General features: G+C 42.7%; 1 protein-coding gene across 5 annotated transcripts in view; it reads left to right on the top strand.

Moving 5' to 3' along the window:
• Window positions 1–21,784, top strand: part of Xkr4 (XK related 4) — a 333,993-nt gene that overhangs the window by 185,099 nt on the left and 127,110 nt on the right. For all 5 annotated transcript variants that reach the window (XM_075967050.1, XM_075967049.1, XM_075967051.1 and 2 more), the window contains exon 2: window positions 3,850–4,049. In XM_075967050.1, the coding sequence (XP_075823165.1) occupies window positions 3,850–4,049 (200 nt within the window). The remainder of the gene's footprint in view (window positions 1–3,849; window positions 4,050–21,784) is intronic.

Here is a 21,784-nt window from a genome sequence, read left to right as displayed (position 1 = left end):
ATAACTGAAAAGAAAATCCAAAGGGTGTCTTCGATATTCTATAATTAACTTCTGAGAGAGACAGATTTATTCTAAATGACATCTGACATTACTAAATGCTCGCTAGATAATTTATACATATAATCTCATGTTTGTTTTTGTTTTGTGTTTTAGTTTAGTTTGTTTGTTTTGTACTCTTTTGGCCCTTGCTCTTTTGAGAAAACTACCACACAACTCCCAAATAAAGCACACGTGGAGACTTATTACTTATAAATGCCTGGCCTTAGGTAGGCTTATTTCCAGACAAATTTTCTTATCTTAAATTATACAATCTACCTTTTGCCCCTGAGATTTTTCTTTTTCTTACTTCTATAATTTCACTTTCACCCTTACTCCATGGCTGGCTGGCTGGCTGGCTGGCTGGCTAGGTAACAGGCCCCTTCTTTTCTTGCTCCTCAATCTTCTCCTCCCAGATATCTCCTCCTAGTTATTCTCTCTCCTGCCTTCAATTGGCCATTCAGCTCTTTATTAGACCAATCAGGTGTTTTTGACACGCACAGTAACACAGCTTCACAGAGTTAAACAAATGCAACATAAAAGAATGCCACACATCTTTGCATCGTTAAACAAATATTCCACAGCATAAACAAATGTAACACGTCTTCAATTACTATTCCACAGAAAACTAGTACTGCAATCCAAGTCCTATCTAGACCTAAAATTCTTCACCTGGACACATTTTTTTTTCCTCAGCTGTAACAGCAAAAGCATACGGAGGATAGGAAAAATGTAGTCAATTCTGTCTGTGTCTTATATGTGGTAAATTCCAGAATTACTAAAGCCAAATGGGCATGATAAAATATTATAGGCCTTGGCATCAGCATACCTAGGATCTGGATCCAATCTCCATCTCTCAGTCCTGTAGCCCTGGCAACTGATCTGTAAATCCCTCTATTGTATTCATCGCATTAGTCTAGGCTATAATGCTGTGGTAGAAAACACGAAACGGTGGTTATGATTTAGCTACCATGGCCCATATAAGAAGCCAAATTGAGGATTAGCCCTTTAAAAATGCACATGTCAGTAGGAAAAATGATCTGTGGGGAAATCATCGAGTCACAAGAACAGACAGAAGCAGACGTATGCAAATGAGAAATCTCAGGAAAGCTAGAAAAGTTCCTGCAGATTTAACCCATAGTGGATCCAAAACAGAAGAAATCACATCTGAGCTGAATGTGTACACACCTTTTCTCTTCTTTTTTTCTTTTTCTTAAAATTTCCTTTTCTTTTTTATTGGTGATATTTTTATTTTCCAAATGTTTACATTTTTATGTTTAATTTTTCCTACTTATTGAAAATAGATTTATTTATTTATTATGTATACATGTTCTGTCTATATGTATGCTTACAGTCCAGAAGAGGGCACCAGATCTCATCACAGATGGCTGTGAGCCACCATGTGGTTGCTGGGAATTGAACTGAGAACCTCTGGAAAAGCAGCCAGTGCTCTTAACCTCTGAGCCATCTCTCCAGCACCTTCTTTATTCATTCTTTGCTTGAGGAATATCTAGGTTGTTTCCAGATTTGGGCAATTACAAATAATGCTGCTATGAACATAGTTGATCACATGTCCTTGGGGGGGGTCACAACTTTTCTTGACATTACTTGCTGAGCAATGCAGTATGACGCCTGTTTCTGTTTGCTTTATATTAAATGTTATGAGTAATCTGGAGATTATGTTCAGATGGAGGAGGATGTGCATAGGCTTTCTGTAAGGGATTTGAACATCCGAAGACTTGGATATCTGAAGGGAGTCCTTGAACCTGTCCTCCTAAGGTACAATGAGTTAATGGACTGTGAACTGATTCACACCCCGTTGAAAACTTAAACTTGAATCCCTCTTGTCCTATGCATAATATCATACTGTATTTTTAATTAATTTTTAATGAAGTGCTTATGCACGTTCCTAACCTGTAGCTACTTTTTAAAGATAAGCAGCACAAGTGTATCTCTAGCTTGGTACTTCCCATGGCCACCTCTGCCCCTGTCTCATAGAGGAAGACCTCTAGGCAACCATAGAGGAAACCTTCTTAGGAAATTTTCTTTCATCTCATTCTTTGTAAGCTAGACGCTTCACATTGTCTATTGTAAAGATCCGTGCATTCAAAAACTTCCTATCTAGAATGGAATTTGACACCCACCACTGATGGATAAGCCTTAAGGGTGTTATAATAATTGAAATAAACAAATCACTGGACAGATACTGTACAGTGAAACTTAAGTGCTGGGAGAAAGATATTCACAGGAAGGAGATTGGAAGTGGCCAGGGGCCAGGGGCAGTGGAGGAGGGTGTCAGAGCGAGGAGCTGTCTGTTTTGTGAGAGGAAAGGACTTCTGTGAATAGGTGGGGAGTACATATGTGCAGCAGTATGAATGTACTGATGTTATCGAGCTGATCACATAAAATGGTTAAGGCGCTAAACTCGGTGTTACTTATTCTAGCGCACTAAAAAAAAGAAGTCTAGGAAAACTACCTAAGATGTGTGGTAACTTGCCTCACCCTCCTTGGCTTTGAAGTGTTTGGATTCCGTATGTGTGTTGTTGGAAGGCTTCATTTTAGGTCTCGTCCATGTGAAACTCCAATGCACCAAATACTTGTTTTCTGGAATCCTGCCCATATTATTGGGCTTACTGTGCGTTCAAAGTGCTAGGAAATAATGGTTCCTTGTGCCAGGAGTATCTGTCCTTGAAGCCCATGAACCACAAAGCTGTTTGTAGCCTTTAAGCCCATGGCAGCAAAATGTCATGAATATGCATGATTTCCTCCCAGAGGGACCCAGACATAAAGTAACTCAGGGAGCCCTCAGTGGAAGTTAAAAAGATAATTTCAATGCAGTTGTGTGTTTATCCGTTAATTTGGTTTCTCAAATCGCAAAAGATATCCATGAAGTCTTTAGGATAGACCCCAGCTCAGATAGCCAAGACTTTTAGCGGACTGAAGTGAGGTCATCCTCCCTTCTCTGGGGGACAGCTCAGACAAGTGCGTTTAAAGCAGCTCACAAGCCGTGCTTAATCTAAAACGTGTGTCTTACAGCCTCAGCATCCACATCAACGACACTCCTCTCTTCGTGAACCTAAACCTCCTGATATGTTATGATTTCATCTGCAGAGGTTTATTCTATGAGAGAAACAAACAACAGTTTTTAGGCCTTAATTAATTTTAAAACTCCACAGATTTTTAAACTTTGCTTAATCTTTGAATCTGCTTGTAAATTAAAGCCCCTTTAAACAGCCTAATTCAAACCCCAGAAGATTAAGCTTGTGGATGTCATTTGGGGGTAGAGTGCTCGTCTAGATTACATAAGACCCTAGGCCCAGTTCCCAGCAGCACACAAAACAAATACATAACTGCAGCAAAAGCCATCAAGTCCTGTATGCAGCTATTGTTGAGTATGTCCGTGCATCTCTATCTTCCAACAACACCCCATCCACCCCCGAGGGTGTACTTATTCTCTGCTTGTCACTTTTTTTCGACTTTCCTCACACTGGCTTATGCTGAAAGTCTTCCCTGTGATGGGTTCTGCAACCAGCCAGGCCAGATTACATTTCCTGTTGCAGGAAGCATTGCCCACGAAATCTTGTTCCCATCCATTGCAAGATGGATGACTGTGTATTCTTGCCATTCAGTGAGATGAGTACATACGACTCAACGGGATGCCTGAGAAGGGAACAAACAGGCTGTGCTCTCCCGAACTGAACGCGGAAGACTGGGCATGCCCTTTTGCGAACATGTTTGAATATGGCAGCTTGTACCAAAGGAAATTCAAGTTGTCGCTCATCTCTATCTTCTTCTCTCTCTGCTCCCTTTCAGGTATTTGCACACGATCTACTTGGGCATTCGGAGTCGGCAGAGCGGGGAGAGCGGCCGGTGGCGGTTCTACTGGAGGATGGTGTACGAGTACGCCGATGTGAGCATGCTGCACCTGCTCGCCACCTTTCTGGAGAGCGCTCCGCAGTTGGTCCTGCAGCTCTGCATCATCGTACAGACTCACAGCTTACAGGCCCTCCAAGGTAAGGGTTCGCAGTCTGGTTTCTGAATTGAAGGAGAGATTGGCTACTTTGGTCACGACCCAAGGATGACTGACTGTCCTTCATTGACACAGGCCTCTTGCATGTCTGCTTTTGTGCACGTGATTTGTGAATTATGCGTGATATTTCCTGAACCCTTTCTGTCATGGTTAACTAATATGAAGACCATCCCTTCAGCTATCTTTTTAGAAGAAAAAAATGTGAATTATGATTTTGCACTTGCTCCCTATGGGCATAGAGCCAAAGCCTTCTGGTTTTTATGGTATTTACGAAAGTTACAAAGACAACGATAACTATTATTCTCTGTTTAATATGTATACATATACACATACATCTACGTGTGTGTGTGTCTTTAACATTAAGAAATGGAAAGGTAAAAATGAAAAAGAAATGCTATCTTGATGAAAAGAAATCATCTGGAAAATGTTCCGAATATTTAAAAATATATTTCTATACTATAGACCTTATGTAGATAATTATCTATTCAATGTTTTGTCATAAGATCAGCAAGACTGTTACATTTATAATAAGCCTCCGTGGTATTTCTTTGGGGACTGGTGCTCAGAACCGTTCTAGAACAAGGCATGAAGAAGATAAGGTGGTGACCGTAGCTAGAGAGGTGAATGAACTGGCATGGTGGGTACGGGACACCTCTAATGCGTGTGTTTCCTGGTGCGTTTGTCACTCCTATGAGCAGGCTGGTAGTGTCTCATGAACAGCATGGTGCAGCATGCGTGCTGTTTCCTCCTCAGCAGAGCTGCCCGAGTAACACACATCATGGCCATGCTCTGTCATGCTCCAGCTACAGACTTGCTCTGAATGGTGTTTGGAAACTCCAGGGTCTTTGTAGCTGTTATGGGAAGAGCATGTTAAATCTGTCTGGGCGTTTTCAATTAGAGAGAAAGGCCAGGGTGAATATGACTGGAAAAGAAATAGAGAAGGTGCTGCCGAGATGAAAATGCTGTCTGGGCTTTGTCTGTTTATTCTGAGCTAAATGTGAGTGATTATGACTTGGAAGCAGAGACTCGGTTCTAAATGGCATGTTACACCATGGGAAAGCTTGCTATTTTGTTGCTATTTGTTTATAGCTTTTAATGGATTTTATCATTAATTAAATAATTTATTATTTACTTATTAGATAAATTATTTATTTATTTATTTATTTATTTATTTATTTATTTTACATCCTGACCTCAGTGTCTCCTCCCTCCTCTCTCCTCCTCCCAATTTCTCCACCCTGCCCCCCACATCCACTCCTTCATTTCTGTTCAGAAAGGGCAGGTCTCTGGTAGATATCAATAAAACATGGCATGTTAAGTTGGGGTAGGACTAAGCACCTCTCCTGTATTAAACCTGGGCAAGGGAACCCGGTTTGAGGAATAAGTTCCCCAAAGTCAGTCAAAGCCCTAAGGGTCAGTTCCTGCTCCCACAGTTAGGATTTCTGCAAGTATACCAAGACATACAACTGTTATGTATGAAGAGGGCCTAGTTCAGACCCATGCAGGCTCCCTGATTGCCAGTTCAGACTCTGTGAGCCTCTATAAGCCCAGGTTAGTTGATTCTCTGGGTTTTCTTGTGACGCCCTTGACCCCTCAGACTTCTATAGGATTTTTTATAAACAGAAATGAACATAGCCCAGGCTACTCTCGGATTTGCTATGCAGCAGAGGCTGGACTTGAGCTCTTTATCCCCCTGCCTCCACAGCTCAGTTGTCTGACATCATGCCCAGCTTCACAGGAACTTTTACAGTCACAGAAAAGAAAATACATGATCTGGTGTTTTTATCAAACACATATGAAGGTCACTGGGCGAGTGAGCTGTAGACAGGCAGGGGGTTTGAATTACATCCTTGTCGTATTCTCAGCTGCAAGTTTGTCAGAGGATCACTGCGGCAACCTTAGGAAAGTTTCCAGAAGGTAAGAGGCTCCGTGTCTCCTGCAGCAGCTGGTAATGACATACTAAGGAGAGCCCAAAATCATGTTTCCCTTTTCTGTATTCACAAGGTTTTGCTCAGTCAAGGTTGAGCTGTTTGCAGACCTTTAAAGAATATGGTTGTTTGAGAGAATTTTATTCAGCTCATAGAGCCCTAGTAGTGAATGTTCCTTCACTTCAGAGATTCCCAAACCAATCCTAATGTCACACTAAACAGCCTTGCTTTCAGAAGCAAATAAATAAGTGAATAAATAAATAAAGCCCACAAAAAACATGTAGTCCATTTTCTGTTGGCCAGCTGCTCTTGGGGCTTTTAATACACCCAGTGTTATTGCACTAAGCAAGGCTGGCTTTCCCTTTCCCTTTCCCAGCAGGTATCAACTGAAAATAGCTTCTTGGTAAGGAGTGGGACTTTGTATCCACCTTCCCTTCTCCATAATGGAATTTTGTCTGGTCTAAACTTGTATAGGTCTTGTTATGCTATTAGATGGTTTTAGTTTTGCTTTTCACTCTTCTCGTTAATTTTTTTTTTTTTTGAGAAGAGAGCTAGAGAGAGAGAGCGCACATGAACTTAGGAGGGTAGCGATGTGGGGCAGATCTGGAAGGAGTAAGGGAGGGGAAGGAATATGATAAAAATATATTGTATGAAAACAATTTCAATTAGGTGAGAGAAAAGGACAAACACAACATAAGGTATGGTTCTCAGGGGCTAGAAAGCGAGCTGGGAGGAAGAGAAAATGGACATCTGCACAGAAGCAACAGAGAAAAGCTCCGGGAAAGGGAGGCCATGTATATTGGCTGTAGGTAGCTGGGAGTGAAGCCCGCTGGGTGTGGACAGTAAGCTGGCCCGCAGAGCTCCACACAGACACTGCACAAGTTGTCTGGTGTCTCAGACCATCTTGAGCTGGGTATTGTACTTAATCCCAGTACTTTTGGGATAGAGGCAGGGGGATTAGGAGTTCAAGGCCAGCTTCAGTTACAGGGTGAATTTGAGCCAGATTGGGCTGCATGAATCCTCCCCTCAGAAAAACATAAAACAAACACAAACAAGCAAACAAACAAACGGGGACAATCTTCAACTCTCTGACAGCTCTGGCATTTCTTCTAGTGAGTAGATGCCTAGTAGGTAGAGAATGCCATGTAAATGCTTAGTGTCCTACGAGTAAAGACACGAGTAAAATCAAAGCCAATTCAAACATAAATAAATACCCTCTGAGAACACAGGGTGCTTTCCTTCTCTTCTCTTCTCTTCTCTTCTCTTCTCTTCTCTTCTCTCTCTCTCTCTCTCTCTCTCTCTCTGTCTCTCTCTCTCTCTCTTCTCTCTCTCTCTCTCTCTCTCTCTCTCTCTCTCTCTCTCTCTCTCTCTCACACACACACACACACACACACATATACACGAAGGCAAAGGCAACTCTTAGTGCACTGATCACTTTGGGTTTTGGTGTTCTGAAGTCACAGTCTCACTCTACAGTCTCAAAGAAACTTGAACCCATGACCTCCAAGTACTCAAGTTACACATGTGTCTTACCATGCTTGGCCCAGGGCTTAGTCTTCTCAGATTATTTATCCTAAACGAAGCAACCAAAGTTTGAGTTTCTTTAAATTGCGTCTCTTCACTGACAGTTTCCTTTCTCTTTATCCACTATGCCAGACATACTCTGAGCTTATACACTGGACCTCAGTGTTGGCCAAAAAAAAAAAAAAAAAAAAAAAAAAAAAGCTTTCTATCAAGTTTCAGAGTATTGCAGGGGAACCAGGCCCTGTGTTGTTCCCCAGGTGATCAGTGGGCACAGTGACCCAAACTATGAGTAGAATTGGGGCAGCCACCGAACACAGATGGCAAATAAACCCATGAGGTTGATCTTTATTATTGTTGATTTTTAACAATGAAGGAGCTAGGATGCTATTACAAGACAAAAGAATGAAAGCACACTAAGCAAACAAGAGGGTCTCACACATACCCTCTGCGGCCGGAGGCCAGTTCAGGCTTCTCACCGACTCCTTGCTGTAAAAGGACATCTATCACCAGGAGGCACATCTGCCCACAGATGATCTCTTACAATGGACCAGCTGATGAAGGAAACTGATACAGGTTATAAGAACAGTCTTTTCCCTCTGGAAAGCAAAAGGAGCCAATCCGATAAAAGGCCTTAGCTTGATGCGCATTTCATGCATCTTTAGCAATGAAATTCTTGGGATTGGAGGATAAAAGCACTGTCCTCTAAGCAGATAACCAACAGGCAGGAAGCCTGTGAGGGATTTCCAAATAGCTCTCAATTAGAATCTCAAACCTTTCTTATTTAGCGGGCTGAGAATCATTCTAAGTCTGGGAGGCACGTCACATGACTCTGATTAAAAGTCCTATTATACCATAAAAGGAAACTTGCTTTTCTTCTCCAATTTCAACCATCTCCCCTCTGAAGGACACTTGGAACCAAAAAGAAAATCAAACAAGAAACATGGCATTTTGAAAACAAAGGTTCAAAATTGAATTCTCCTTGTGAAAAGCCCAAAACTCTGTTAACTGTGAAAATCCTTTCTCTGTCCTCGCTTATTGAGTCCTTAAGTCAGTGCTTGCCTTCTGGGCGGAAGGCTGACAGGCTTAGGGGAGAGCTGGCAAAGGTAATCCTCCTTCAGTACTGCTGTACTGAGACCATGAATCAGGACAGTGCTGTGTCTCAAGCCTGAGCAGCCAGTGCTTTTCATCCTCGCTGGCAGCTGAGTTGGGATGATGAGAGCTAGTTTGCAGCAGCTAGTTTGCGGCTCCTTCTCCGGAGGCGAAGCGTGTCTGGGTCCAGCTCTCCTGCGTGTAAAGAACGTGTAAGGAGGTCCAACGATGAAAGACAAGGTCGTCAGTGTGCCGTATGCTTCCCGGGGCCAGAGTATCCCCATATCCGTACCATATCCCCGGAGCACAGAGAGAGAGAGAGAGAAACCTACAAGCAGAGGTGGACTGTGGGCTCTCATTTCCCTTGGCAAACAAACTCCACCCTTAAAACCAAGTCTACCACTTCACGCTCACCCCTCTCCTCTTCTCCCATTATCCTTGTGCTTCTCACAGACATCTTCAGAGCCTGTTGCAGTTACAAAGATACTCAGCCCTTCTGTTGGCATTCATTGAAACTTCAATTCCAGAGCAAGTTCCCAAGGTCACTGTGTCACCGGATTTTCTTCGGTGGTCATGACATTCTCGTCCTTTCTACTTTGAGGATGTTGCCGTTTTCTTTCCTTTCTGGAGCCCCTACACAGGTGTTAACCTTGCCTCAGACGTTAACTAGCTCCCCGCTGTGCCCCAGCCTGGTAACTCCATGCCTGTGCTCTAGAACACAGTGCAGACTCCTCAGTCAGGCCTGCTGCCTATTCCAGTGTTTGTGGCTTGCTTAGTATTTTCTCACAGTATCCTGAACCTCAGCCAAGGCTCTGTTGGCAGATCTCACATCATGGCTAAGCCTCTATCTGCCTGTGTGTACGGGAGGATAAAAATGGTACCTAAGTCACTAGACAGTTATTACATGAGAGAGTGGAGGCAGAGTGCTTGGCAAAGGCAGCCGCGTTTCCTGGTCTGTAATGTGCACGTCGTCTATCTACTTGAGACTTTGGCTAAAGTAAAAGTTCCGAGTGAGTGAGTCTTAGGTGGAAGCCTGATGTTTTAAAGCAGGAAAATAACAGCATGTGAAATTAGAAAGAACAGGTCCAAATTTTAGGTGCAAATTAATGGGTCTGCTTTGAAAAGAAAGTACAAGAAATTTCGTGAAGAATGACCAGACCCTTTGACACGCATGAAAAGAACAAAGCCCCAGGCAGGAATATGCCAGAACCTGACTAAAAGGAAACAGCAGGTCTTCCAGAACAGCCAGTATTTAAACATTCGTTCTGAGATGTCAAAAGACAAGAAATTAGAAAATCTTACGAACACAAGGGATAGTAGGACTTGGGAAAAGTGACCAAGAACTAAGAACTTTTGGTTCCATTTGTCATAGTGAAAGTGCAGGCCAAAGGTCAGGCTTATACCCACATGACCTATTAAGAAATTGGTAAAGTGACAAGCTAGGTAAAGGGTCTCTGAAGTCACTTTCAACTTTGTGACAGCGATTTTCTGGCTGTAGTGAGGCCTCATGTGCATGGGTTCACATCTATAAATTCAATAAACACAAATATGCAGGAAAAAGGTCTTGGGCCTTAAGTACGTCTGATCAGAGCTTGCTTATTGTTTTTTCTTGTCTTTATGTTCTAATCCTGATGATTTACAAAGCATCTATATGAGGTATCATAAGCAATACAGCAGTGATTTGAGGAACATAAAAAAATGTGTGTAGGTGTGGATATACTACTCCATTTTATTTTCGATGTGAAACTACACATTTGACACATGTAGGAAGTCCTGGGGTTTAGTTTGTTTAAAGAATCGACTCATGTCAGACTGTTGTCTGCAGACCTTCCTCCGCAGAAGGGCATTGCTCAGCATCAGAATTCCTGTGTTAAAATTGCATACCCCATACAACAGCCCCAGGACTGTCATGTAGGACCACAGTGTACTATGTAACATTTGCAATGACCATTCCTGTGCGACAACCAAGCACAAACACAGGGCAGTGCTAGGCTCTGACAGCCAGGTCCACACCTGGCTACATCCAAAAGCCGTGTTCCTCATAGGCACCATGTAGGTTAAGCAAACAAAATCAGGGCTTGCTAGATTGGGCCAGTGCCAATCTACCAACCCAGACATCCCCATGTTTTCCAAATGGTTTTAACCCTTCATTTTTAATTTCTGACATTGCCTGTCATGGTTGGAAAGATGGCATTCTATCTTTCAAGTATATTTAGTTGTAGTATGCCAAATGAGTTACTGACTTCTGTGTTTTGAATATAAAATGTCTCCCAAAGGCATACAGTGCTGTTGAAAGATGGCAGAAACTGTGAGAGGGGACTTAGCAGAAGACGCTTAGGCACGGAGGGTGTGTCTTTGAAAGGGGTATTGAGATGCCTCCTCTTGCTCTGTCTCCAGATGCTGTGACATGAACAGCATCTTCTACCAAGAATTTCCTCACCACCCGAACCATTTTGACCAATCAGCCATAGATCAAAACTTTCAAGATTGAAAGCCAAAAGAGACTATCATCTTTACAACCTAATGCTTTGTTGATGATGAAGCTGATGCATGGAGAAATACTGTCCCTAAGCTACAGGAAAGCTTTTCTAAACCAAAGCAAATCACTTATACCAGCTTCTACTCATGGTTGCTCATATTCCAGATGTCCTTGTGTGCATTTGCAATTGCCCTCTTCACCTGCAGTTTGTCCTGAGTACTCTGTGACAAGAGAAGGGGACAGGATGTCCCTCAGTCAGTAGAGTCCTTGTCTAGCATGAAGAAAGCCTGAATTCCATCCAAGACAATGAGTGAAAGGATTCTTTTCTTGAGAGCTGGAGACAGGAGAATCAGAAATTTGAGGTTATTCTTAGAATAGCAAATTTGAGGTCAGCACTGTACCCTATATCAAAGTGGAGGTCCTAGGGCCTAGGGTTTCTTTTCCTTTCTTGTATCAAACAAGTCTACTGGAGAAGTCAGAAATTAAGGGCTTTCCTAAAACATCCAGAAAATTCTAGTCACCAGTGACTAAGAATTTTCTGCACTATGAAAGCCACCTTATTTGTCATAGCCTAATAATGGGCCTCAGGGCCTAAATCTCAGGGTTTGTTCTAAGTTACAGTGAAATAGATGGAAACCTGTTCTTTGCCATTCCTTCTGCCCCCAGCACTTGCCACTGTCTTCTGAACCTGCCAGTTCCACATCTGTATTTCTGCAGAAGAAGCAAAGCACAGGACAGATGCCAATCTGGGAGTGGACCGCCATCCCAGTCCCTAGACCTACTGCTTTGTAGTTTCCATTTCAGTTAGTTCATTGGCACATTTATTGAATGTCTAGAAGTGTGTCATTAATGGTGTGTAAAACTATGTAAAATTTGCCTCAAAACTTCACATTGTGTTAAAAGTTTATAATACAGCACTACAAACTACATAGAAAAACATATTTAGGAACACACAATATGTCTGTATGTGTTCTAGAAAGCATGGTTTTGTTTTCTGGATGCAAGCACAGGAGGAGCCTCAACGTGTGTGTGTGTGTGTGTGTGTGTGTGTGTGTGTGTGTGTGTGTGTGTGACTTGTTTTATTATGCATAAGAATAGGTTTTATAATGACATTTTATCAATGTATATGTGTTTTAATCAGATTGTGGTCACCCCATTATCTTTTCTCCCACTTTTACTGATTCCCCTTCTTCTATAGAAGTCCCCTCTACTAGGATCTCTCTCATCTCTCTCTGTCTCTCTCTCTTTCTCTATTTAATGACCCACTGAGTTGAGATAGGGTTGCCTTCATGAGTATGGGCAAAGGATCATGTACAGGGAGACTTACTAATGACTGCACCACTGAAGAAAAATGTCTCTCTCCCCATCAACCACTAACTACCCACAGTTTGTTTATCTATTCTTAAACTGTCTGAGGAGCCCTTGGCTTATTCTCAAACAACGTGGACAGATTCCAGACTTTAAAAGGAATCATCCAATATACGTGTTTGATCACATCTTCCTTTTACTTACTGTATTTAACCCCAGGTCCACAATCTGCACAGAATGGTGGTTAAGCATTGTAACTGAGACAGTAAGAGTTCACAGGGTGTCTTCCTCCCTGCAGTGCTCCACCTCACACTCCTAATACAAGAAGTACCCAGCATGTTCCCTCCAGCCCATTACCAGAGTCCTCCCGAGGTTGAGCTGAATACTCAACCAAAGTTTGGTTCCTTTGGCTCCTGGAACTGTTTGCTTTCATGTTCTTTGTATTTTAAACTCCAACTAGTTCTTGTTGTGTGGCGTGGTTCAAGTAGTTTTATTAGGAACACATAAACTAATAGATGAAAGATGAGAAAACAGAATTTTGACAGCCTTGGAAAGGTTGAGTAAGACTGGGAAGAGTAGGAAATTCCTTATTTTAGAGCCCTGGGTGGAGGGTTTGTGTTCCCTCCCATGCAGTGAATGGTGAAGGCTGCACTGCACCTCTGGCCCCACCCTTCAGCATGCTCTGTGCTGCCTGCCCTGTCCTACACAGCACTGAAGAAGAGCAGTCTGCAGAGTGGCATCAGCCCCGAGCCACTGTCATTGTCGCTACAGAATCTAAGATATCTTGGTGCTGGGTTTTTCCTTTTGCGATAATGTGATAATTAGAGGACCTTCTCCCCCTGGGAATGACAAGCATGTCAGATATTTCAAAATGAAGACATCACTTCAGGCAATCATATATACCAGTGCTGGAAACAAGGAAAAATGAGAAGCACAGCTCGGGGAAACAAGAGATGAATGCCTAGAGGAAGGTGTGCCTGCTTCAGGCCTGGGCCCAAGAAGATTCTCAGAGTAATAAAAAAGGACACACAAAGGCAAATTCTGAATGACCAAGGAAACCAGATCTCAATACCATGTGACCACCAAGTCAGACAACACAAGAATATTGCATATGTGAAAAGAGAAAAAATACAGAAAATCTGTTTCTGCAGATTTCAGTTGGTTTTATTTGTTATCTTTGAATCAGGCAGCATGCTGGCCCTAAAATGTTACAGAGTTCTGTGTGTGATCACAATGTCAACTTACACTCCCAGCTGTAGGAAAGCAAGTGACACCAAGAAAACCTAAGGGAGGTAAAGATGGCCCAATTAGTTACATCTTATGCCTGAAGAAGGAAAGGAAAGGTAAAAGGCCTGGTTTGAGTGGTGGGCTGATTGTAATGACTTGATATTGAGCTACTTGTCATAAGAGTAGGATCTGGGACCTGACACGTCTATCTGTCCTGTATTCGTATCAAACACAAAGAGACTCTCAACAATCTGCACACACACCTGTTATGTTCTTGCCCAGAAGTAGAGGCTCTCTTGTCAGGGTGACAAAAGCTGAAGACTAAAGGCAATGCGTTTTGGGTCTGAATACCAGGGTTCTAGCTAAACTGGAAGCCAGAATAAAGAAGGGCTTGCCACCCACCTTGCACCCTCCCACTAGGGACACATATTCACAGAACCCAACAGACACCCTGACAAGGAGTCTGGAAAATGTCGTGCACAGAGCCTCCATCAGCCTCATTCTGTCTGTGTGCCTCCTCCCAGCTTACAAGCACCATAGCCAAGTCTGCAATGCAATTTCAGAGGAAATGTTTCCCTGATAAGGACTGTATGAAGCAGCAGGTACAACCTCTCAGGGGTGGAGGGGACACACGGCATGTCTCTCCTTAAGAATACACCCAGAGAGCTCGAGTGACCACTCAGCATTATCCAGAAATCCTTCCTTATCTCTCCTTGAGATTGAGTTTCTTGCTTCTTGACTATTTCCTGTGACCTCACACTTCTAATGGCCAACTTCCATCACTCTAAAAAGGCGACTCCCTCTTTACTCAGGTCACACAGCAGCAGTGATAAAATACAAGCTATTTAGTTTTCGCCATTATGTCTACCCCACTCCTCTTTTGCTGAGAGGACCAAGCATATATGTGCTGTGACTCCAGGTCTGTGCCTCCTCCTCCTCCTCACTGGATTCCAGCTCCTCTCTTCTGTTCACACGTTATCCAATAAGTCTCTCTTATTCCTCCTCCTCCTCTTCTTCTCCTTCTTCCCTCCCTTCCTTCTTTCTTTTGTTACCCATTTAGGAAAAATAGACTGCATCATTTTCATCAACATACAAATATATAGGCAAATAATTTTCATTTTTATTAAAGAGAAAAGTGGAGCCAGACATATCACTTATCATTGTGTAGCTTTTCTCTAATTGGCAGAAAAACTCCTTAAATGCTCTCTCTGCATTCTCCAGCTCCTCTTCCTCACTACTCACATTCTTTCTTTATTGCCTAATAATTTTGAGCATTGTAAACAATATGCATAAGACATAGACACAGGCTAGCATAGTGTACAGCAGGATATGCAATGATAAGCAGCTACTACCAACGTGAAAAGGATGTGAACAATGTCACAGAAACTCTGCTTTCGCCTTGCCTGAAGTCATGGCGCCTTTTATAAATAGGATCATTATTCTGAAAAGGTATTTTCAAGTTTTATAAATATGTGTGTGTGTGTGTGTGTGTGTGTGTGTGTGTGTGTGTGTGTATTTGCGTGTATGTGCAGATATATAGATATTTGGACTCCATCATTCAAAATGTTTTCATGAGCTATAATAGTATGTGATAGTAGTTACTCATTTTTACCACCCTATAATGACTCACTGTAAGAATCAGCCTCTATTTATCCATTCAATAGCTGTTGAAGTCTTTCTTAACTTCAGAGGTATTATGATAATTCCTCCTAGGGATTTTTTATCTCTTTATGCATTTGTTTGCATGTTTCTGTTGGGCTAATACTCAAAAGTGAATCGGCTGAGTCATCAGGTATGTGCCAAGCGTTAGGAGACAATGCCAACACATTTTACACAGTGAGAGTGATCATTTGTATTCCCAGCAGCAACAGGAACCTGTGTATGAGATTATTTCAAATCCTCTACAAAGTTTGACATTGCGAGGTTTCTTAATGAGAAGTATCTCAATCTTATTTTAATTTACTTTAAAGGAAATGATTCTTCTTTGTTCTTCACTTACCCTTTAATCTATTCCTTTTGAAAACTGTGTCTGTTCCACATTCGAAATAAAAATCTAGCTGTGACTCCCTTCACTATCACCATCAATAATACTGTAGTCCCAAACATAGCCCACTGTGCTCTACAAAACCAGCTTTGCCCTCACTCTGATGCCACACAGAAGCCCTGGGTATTCACGTCCCTTTACCACCCCTTGCTTAAACTCCTGATGTCTCCTCATTGTCATACAAGCAACTGGAAATCAGATGAACGTGTGACAAGATGCTCTGGTCCAAACTCTGTCTTGCTCTGTTCTTCTCATAGTCACCCATGTCCAGCAGCACTAGCAATGTACCGTTCCTTAGACAGACCTGGTCTGCTACCTCAGTGGAGGCTTCCCATTAGCTAGTCCTTTCCCCTGCTACTCCCCTGTATCTTCCCTTGGCCTTCTTTCCTCATTCAGCAAGGAGCTCAACAGTCACATTGAAAACACATAGTTTCTTTTCTCACCAATAGATGCCACAATGCTTTCTCCACAGCCGTTTGGAACTTTTTCCCTATCTTTGTGTGTTATTAATACTCTAATATTCTCACCTGCACCTAAGGGCATGCTCCATGGACTTAAAAACCTATAGAGAAAAGCCTAAACACTCAAAATGTATTGGCTTGAAGAATCCTGGCAGGTGTTGACCATGTTTAATAAGGCTATCTTATTTTTCATTTATTTATTTTGCTAGAAAGTAGAAAACTATTGCAGCTCCATTCATATAAAGGAAGTTTCAGAGAATGTTGACAGAATTGCAGAAGTTTTCATGAGAAGAGCAGACTTCTACCTGGGTTGCAGAATACCTAATACATTTTTTATGATGAAGTTATAGGGCAAAAAAAAAAAATGTCCTGTAAGGAAAAATTGGCAGACTGTAGAAAACTAGAGAGAGAAGTCATGGATTTGGTACAGATCTGTGTCTGTGGGTGATAATAGCCTCCTCTGAGTAACGAAGATGAAGGAAGTTCATTGCACAAAATTGGATTGGTTTCTAACATTTGACATATCTGTCTAAGAGCGGTGCTCATCCCCCAGAAACTATTTTCTTGTCCTGTTTAATATCTATTTATATCGTGTTTCTGAAGACCAAACTCAGAGTCTTGTACATGCTGGGCCCGTCCTCTGTCACTGAGGTATATCCCTAGCCCCGTGCATTTTTGAATTAGTAATTTTTCATTGTGCAATACCTACAGATATTTTGGAGATATCAGAAAATAAATCAACAAAATCGTGAGCTACTCGTCTGCTCAATCAATCCATTCATGGATTGATTCCAGATTCAAAGACTCACCAACAACCACTTTGCAAGGAGAGTCTTACAAAGTGTGTGTGGTCTTGGAGCCATTTCTTTCTACTCTGCTTAAATGTATTGGCAGAATAAAGGACCGGTAATGATGTTATTGATCTCTGTATCACACTCCATAGTGTCTGAGTCATGGTACCAGCCCGAGTTATACTTAGCAGAACAGAGAGAGGCTGCATCTGCTTATCACTAATGCAAGTGCTTCAAATCAGCTCTGGGTGGTTGATCAGCCCCCAGCACAGCTGTGAATAGCTCTGAATTTGAATCATTTTCAGCAGAAAATGAAATAAGAGGCCTGACTATTTTTAGGTTCTCTTAATTACCTCCAATAATCAAGTGCAACTCTTGGTATTTTTCCGCTCTCTGTTCCTCCTCTCCTCTTTCTCTCCCTGCTTCGAGTACCTGAGCAAATCCATGTGTCCGGGTGCAGGGTGAGAGGCTGAGCGGTGGTGGGCAACGTGGTTAGGCGCGTGGGCTGTGCTGATGGAGAAAGATCCTGGAAGAAGTGTCTGTCCTGCAGTTTCAGCCTTGCTGGGGCAAAGAGGAGGTGCCCGGAAGCCACGGGCATGGGCTGTGCTTAAGCCCTCCTGACCCTGGCTTTCCCAGGGATGACTTCCCGGGTCAAGGCTAACCCCCCCAAATTGCAAGAGCCTGTCAGCCCTTTGCACTCTCAAGGACGCGGGATTCCACTTTTATGTTCTGTTTACCTGACCTTTAATCAGTGTTCAAGCTTAGGGCTGATGCTTGTTTCAGATGAATACCCATGGGCCATACTTACATCCTCTGAACACTGAAAGTAACCATTGAGATAGCAATCAAAATGTTTGCTAAGTGAGGACAAAAGGAAGACAGGGGAGGTCAACCTAATAAGAAATCCGAACGTATTTTGCTAGATTATCTATTCAAGAGGTTTTTAAAAAATGAAACTGCAGGCAGTTGTATGATCATGATTTTTTTTTTAACCAAATTCTGATTGGGTGGGTCGGTGAGGGAAGCTCCCACAAATTCCTAGCTGCTTCATCATAAAATCTAAACTCCTGTAGAGAAATGCATTTTCTGTTTATTCAATAGATTGACGTTAGACCGCGGTTCTTTGTGCATGGATACCATTCTGCTGACTCAACAGAAATAAAGTGCCCCGCTCATGATATAATAATAAGGATAATTTCCTGATTGGCAGAAGAAAAAATTTAAGAAAAAAAAACTTCTTGCTGATAGAGGAGGTGGGGGAATCAAAGACTGAGGAAAGCAACTGATTCAGTCAGTATGGGAACCGAGCGTCAGAATAAATCCCATGGAGCTTCGCTCTTCAGCGCTCACAATGAGCCTCTGATTGCGGAGGGACAGGCCTGCTGAGTGCTGCCTGACTAAGGTTTTGTCAGCGTTTTTTCATTATAATCCTCAATTTCCACAGCTTGCAGCTCAGCTGTAGGGGAAGTCTAAGAGTCTATAAGACTGAGGAAACTTGAAAATTCCAAAAGCTCCTACGCATCCATAATATCATCGGCTCAAACACTGGGAGAATGCTATATAGCTGCAGAGTGGAAGCATCTGAGAGTCCAGCCCAGAGATATGTTAGGCAGCTTTCCGTTACGGTAATCAAATAGCTTAAATTTAGAAGAACAGAGATTTACTTGAATTTATGCTACTGAAGGTTACAGTCCTGGTCATTTGACCTCAATGCTTTAAACCCACGACAAGGTAGCAGAACGCCAAGAAGAAGGTTCCTAGTTCAGCTCATGGTGACCGGAAATTAAAGCGAAAAGGAAATTGAATTTCCACATTTCCAGTGACCTACCATGAGGCACTACCCATTAAGTTAGAGCAACTCCTGTCAGCACGAGGCTGAGGAAAGCCTTGAACTTACAGGCCTGGAGGGGAGGGAACACATTCAAACCTTAGTGTTAAGTTGGGAGTGTAGCCCCCAGCCCCTGGCATCCATCCCAGCCCCCTGGCCTAGGAGATGTTTTGGTCTGGACTCCAAATCCCAGCATGCCAGATCCTGACCCCTCCCTGGGGAGGGTCAGGACCACTCCCACAGGGTATTTAAATGGCCTCCCAAAGGCGGATCAGGTGGTTTTCTGGTCTGCATGGGCTCCCTGCTGTCCAATCTCCCTGCCATGCACTTGGCCACCCAAGAGTGTCTTACTTAATAAAAAGAAGGGCATTTTGATTTGGTTTGATTTGACTTAATTGGATTATTTGCGCTGACAGAGCTGCCTCTTTCTTATTAATTTTACTTAACACATATCACAAGGTTTAAGCCAAGGCTGGTCCTTCCAGGTTTCACTGTTGCGGTTAACTAAAAGCTTGAGTTAAAATTCACGTTTAAACCAACTAGAACACAGCTCTTAAACATAAGCGGAAAGCAAATATTTTTAACACAAATCTTTGGGATAAATAAATGCCAAACACTACTTCAAAGACAAATATAAATCTAGAAAAGTGAACGTGAAATTTCACAAGTCACGTGGAGCAGATTTCACAGTGTAAACGCTTTGTGAACACAGGAGATCTGTGCTTCAAAACAATTGAGGCCAGAGAGTTTCGGTCAAGTGGGAATCTTGGACCCATGGAATAAGTGATGTAATTCAAATAAAAAATTGCGTGGAGAGAAACCTGATGAGCAGAGTCCTGGGAGCCTGCCTGCCCTTAGCAGGATCCAGTGTTTTCTCTCTACTCACCTAGGGGGCAGGAAACCTTGACTCTGATCCCGAAGAAGTTCAAGTGTCCTATAAACCACTCTGTTTGATGGGTCCAGCAACACTTCTTACAAAGGTGTTTAATTAGGGCCTGATTTAGGAGATCTTTTTTTGTTTTGGTTTGGTTTTGGTTTGTTAGTTTGTGGTGGCACAGAGACAGAGGCAAGCAGATCTCTCAGAGTTCAAAGTCAGCCTGGTCTACAGAGCTAGTGCCAGGACAGGCTCCAAAGCTACAAAGAAATCTTGTCTCAAAAAACAAAACCAAATAGAAAAAACAAACAAACAAGGCCAATAAGCTCATGAAAAATGTTCAGTAGCATCAGACAGCAAGGGAAAGGAGGTTAGAACCACAACAGGATACACCTTACCCCGAGAGTGGCAGGACGGATACTCTCAAACACAGACAAGTACATGTCTCACATAGAAGCAAGTTAAGGACTTGATGCACTGATACACAGTTCATAGGAATATAAAATGGTGCTGCCACTGTAGGAATTTATATTGCATGACATGGAGAAATTAAAAGTACAGTTACAATATGACCAAACAAGGCTGCCTCTGGGCATTTGTCCAAAAACTTAAAAATGAGGTCTGGAAAAGCCATGTGCACAATCATTTTCATACCAGAAAGATTTGCAGTCGTCCAAATTTGTAGCAACCCAAACCCCCACTGGCAGATGAAGGATAAGCAACATGTGCAGTGTGCACACAATGAAAAGCAAGTCAACCATAAAACCAAAAGGTGCAGAGCTGTGGCTCAGGCAGAGAGAGTGCTGAGCCTGAACGCAAGCTTTGGTACCACTGAAGGCATGGAAACCCTTATACACACAACCTGGAGGACCTCTGCAGACTGTGCTAAATGTCAGCCAATCAAAACAGACAATAATTGCACGATCACATTCATAGAAAGTACTTAGAGGAGCCAAATTCATTGAAAGTAAAAAGAAAAACAGTGGTTTCCCCAGTCAGCAGGAGGTGTGTGTGTGGGGGGGGTCCTTAGTGGGTGATCTCAGTTTGGCAGAATGAAGATTGCTAGAGGTAGGTGGTGGTGACGGGTACACAAAATATGGATGAACTCAGTTTTTTGACCTGTGCACCTGTGATAATTAAATGGGGATTTTATAGTGTTTATTTTCATGTCATTTTAGAATTTTTTGAGATTATAATATAATCACATTTCTTCCTTCCTTTTCTCTCTCTGGACCTCCTGTATGTATACACCCCTTCCTTGCTCTCCTTCAGATACATGTCTTCGTTTTTCACTGATTGTTATTGTATTTACATATGTATATGCATATACGTATGTATTCCTAAATACAACCTGTTCCGTCTGTAAAATGTTACTTGCATGTGTGTTTTCAGGGCTGACCACTTGGCACTGGCCAGCCCAGTGGTGTGCTCTTCCCTGTGGGAGAGCACCTCTCCTGCTCCCTGTTTTACTCAGTCCTTCGTGGAGGGTTGAGGCCTCATCCAGTTTGACACATCTATTGGTGCCATCCCTGTTCAGCTCACATTTGGCCAGTCATGGTAAGGCTTCATGGGTGTAGCTTCTCATGTTACTAGGAGACATCGTCTCACAGCAAGCTCCCTGGTCCTATGGCTTTTACAGTTTTTGGAACTGTTCCCTGAGCCTTAGATACAGGAGTGTTTTGTAGATGTATCCATTGGGACTGGACTCCGCACATCTGCACCATCTATAATGGGGAACAAGTAATACTGCCAACTGCTGAAGAAGAATCTAAGCATGCTGACGGCTGGAAGCTGCCCTTTCTACTTATTGGTATCTCCCATCACATCCAGAGCCCCCACTGGCTCTCAGGATTCAGGCAAACTGCGTAGTCACCCCAGGCGCTAGAGCTTCTGGGTCCCAAGGCCCCAGAAGCACATCAGCATTCAAGCAGACTGCCTGGCCACCCCCATGTAATCTACACACAGCGTGGTCACGTAATCTACGCATGACGCAGCTATGTTAGCTCCTGTGCACATGCACTAGACAACATTTAAAAGCAGACTTGCCAGCTCCATCTCCCTATCTCTCACCATGCTGTTTTCATGCGGGCCTGCTCACTTCCCTCTTTCCCCCCTCCCTCTCCCTCTGTTAATAATACTCTTGAAGTGGGCTTCGTTGTGTACCT

The sequence above is a fragment of the Microtus pennsylvanicus genome, chromosome 3 (genome assembly GCF_037038515.1).
Source record: "Microtus pennsylvanicus isolate mMicPen1 chromosome 3, mMicPen1.hap1, whole genome shotgun sequence".
Classification (NCBI taxonomy): domain Eukaryota; kingdom Metazoa; phylum Chordata; class Mammalia; order Rodentia; family Cricetidae; genus Microtus; species Microtus pennsylvanicus.
This window is presented reverse-complemented; position numbering and strand designations above follow the sequence as displayed.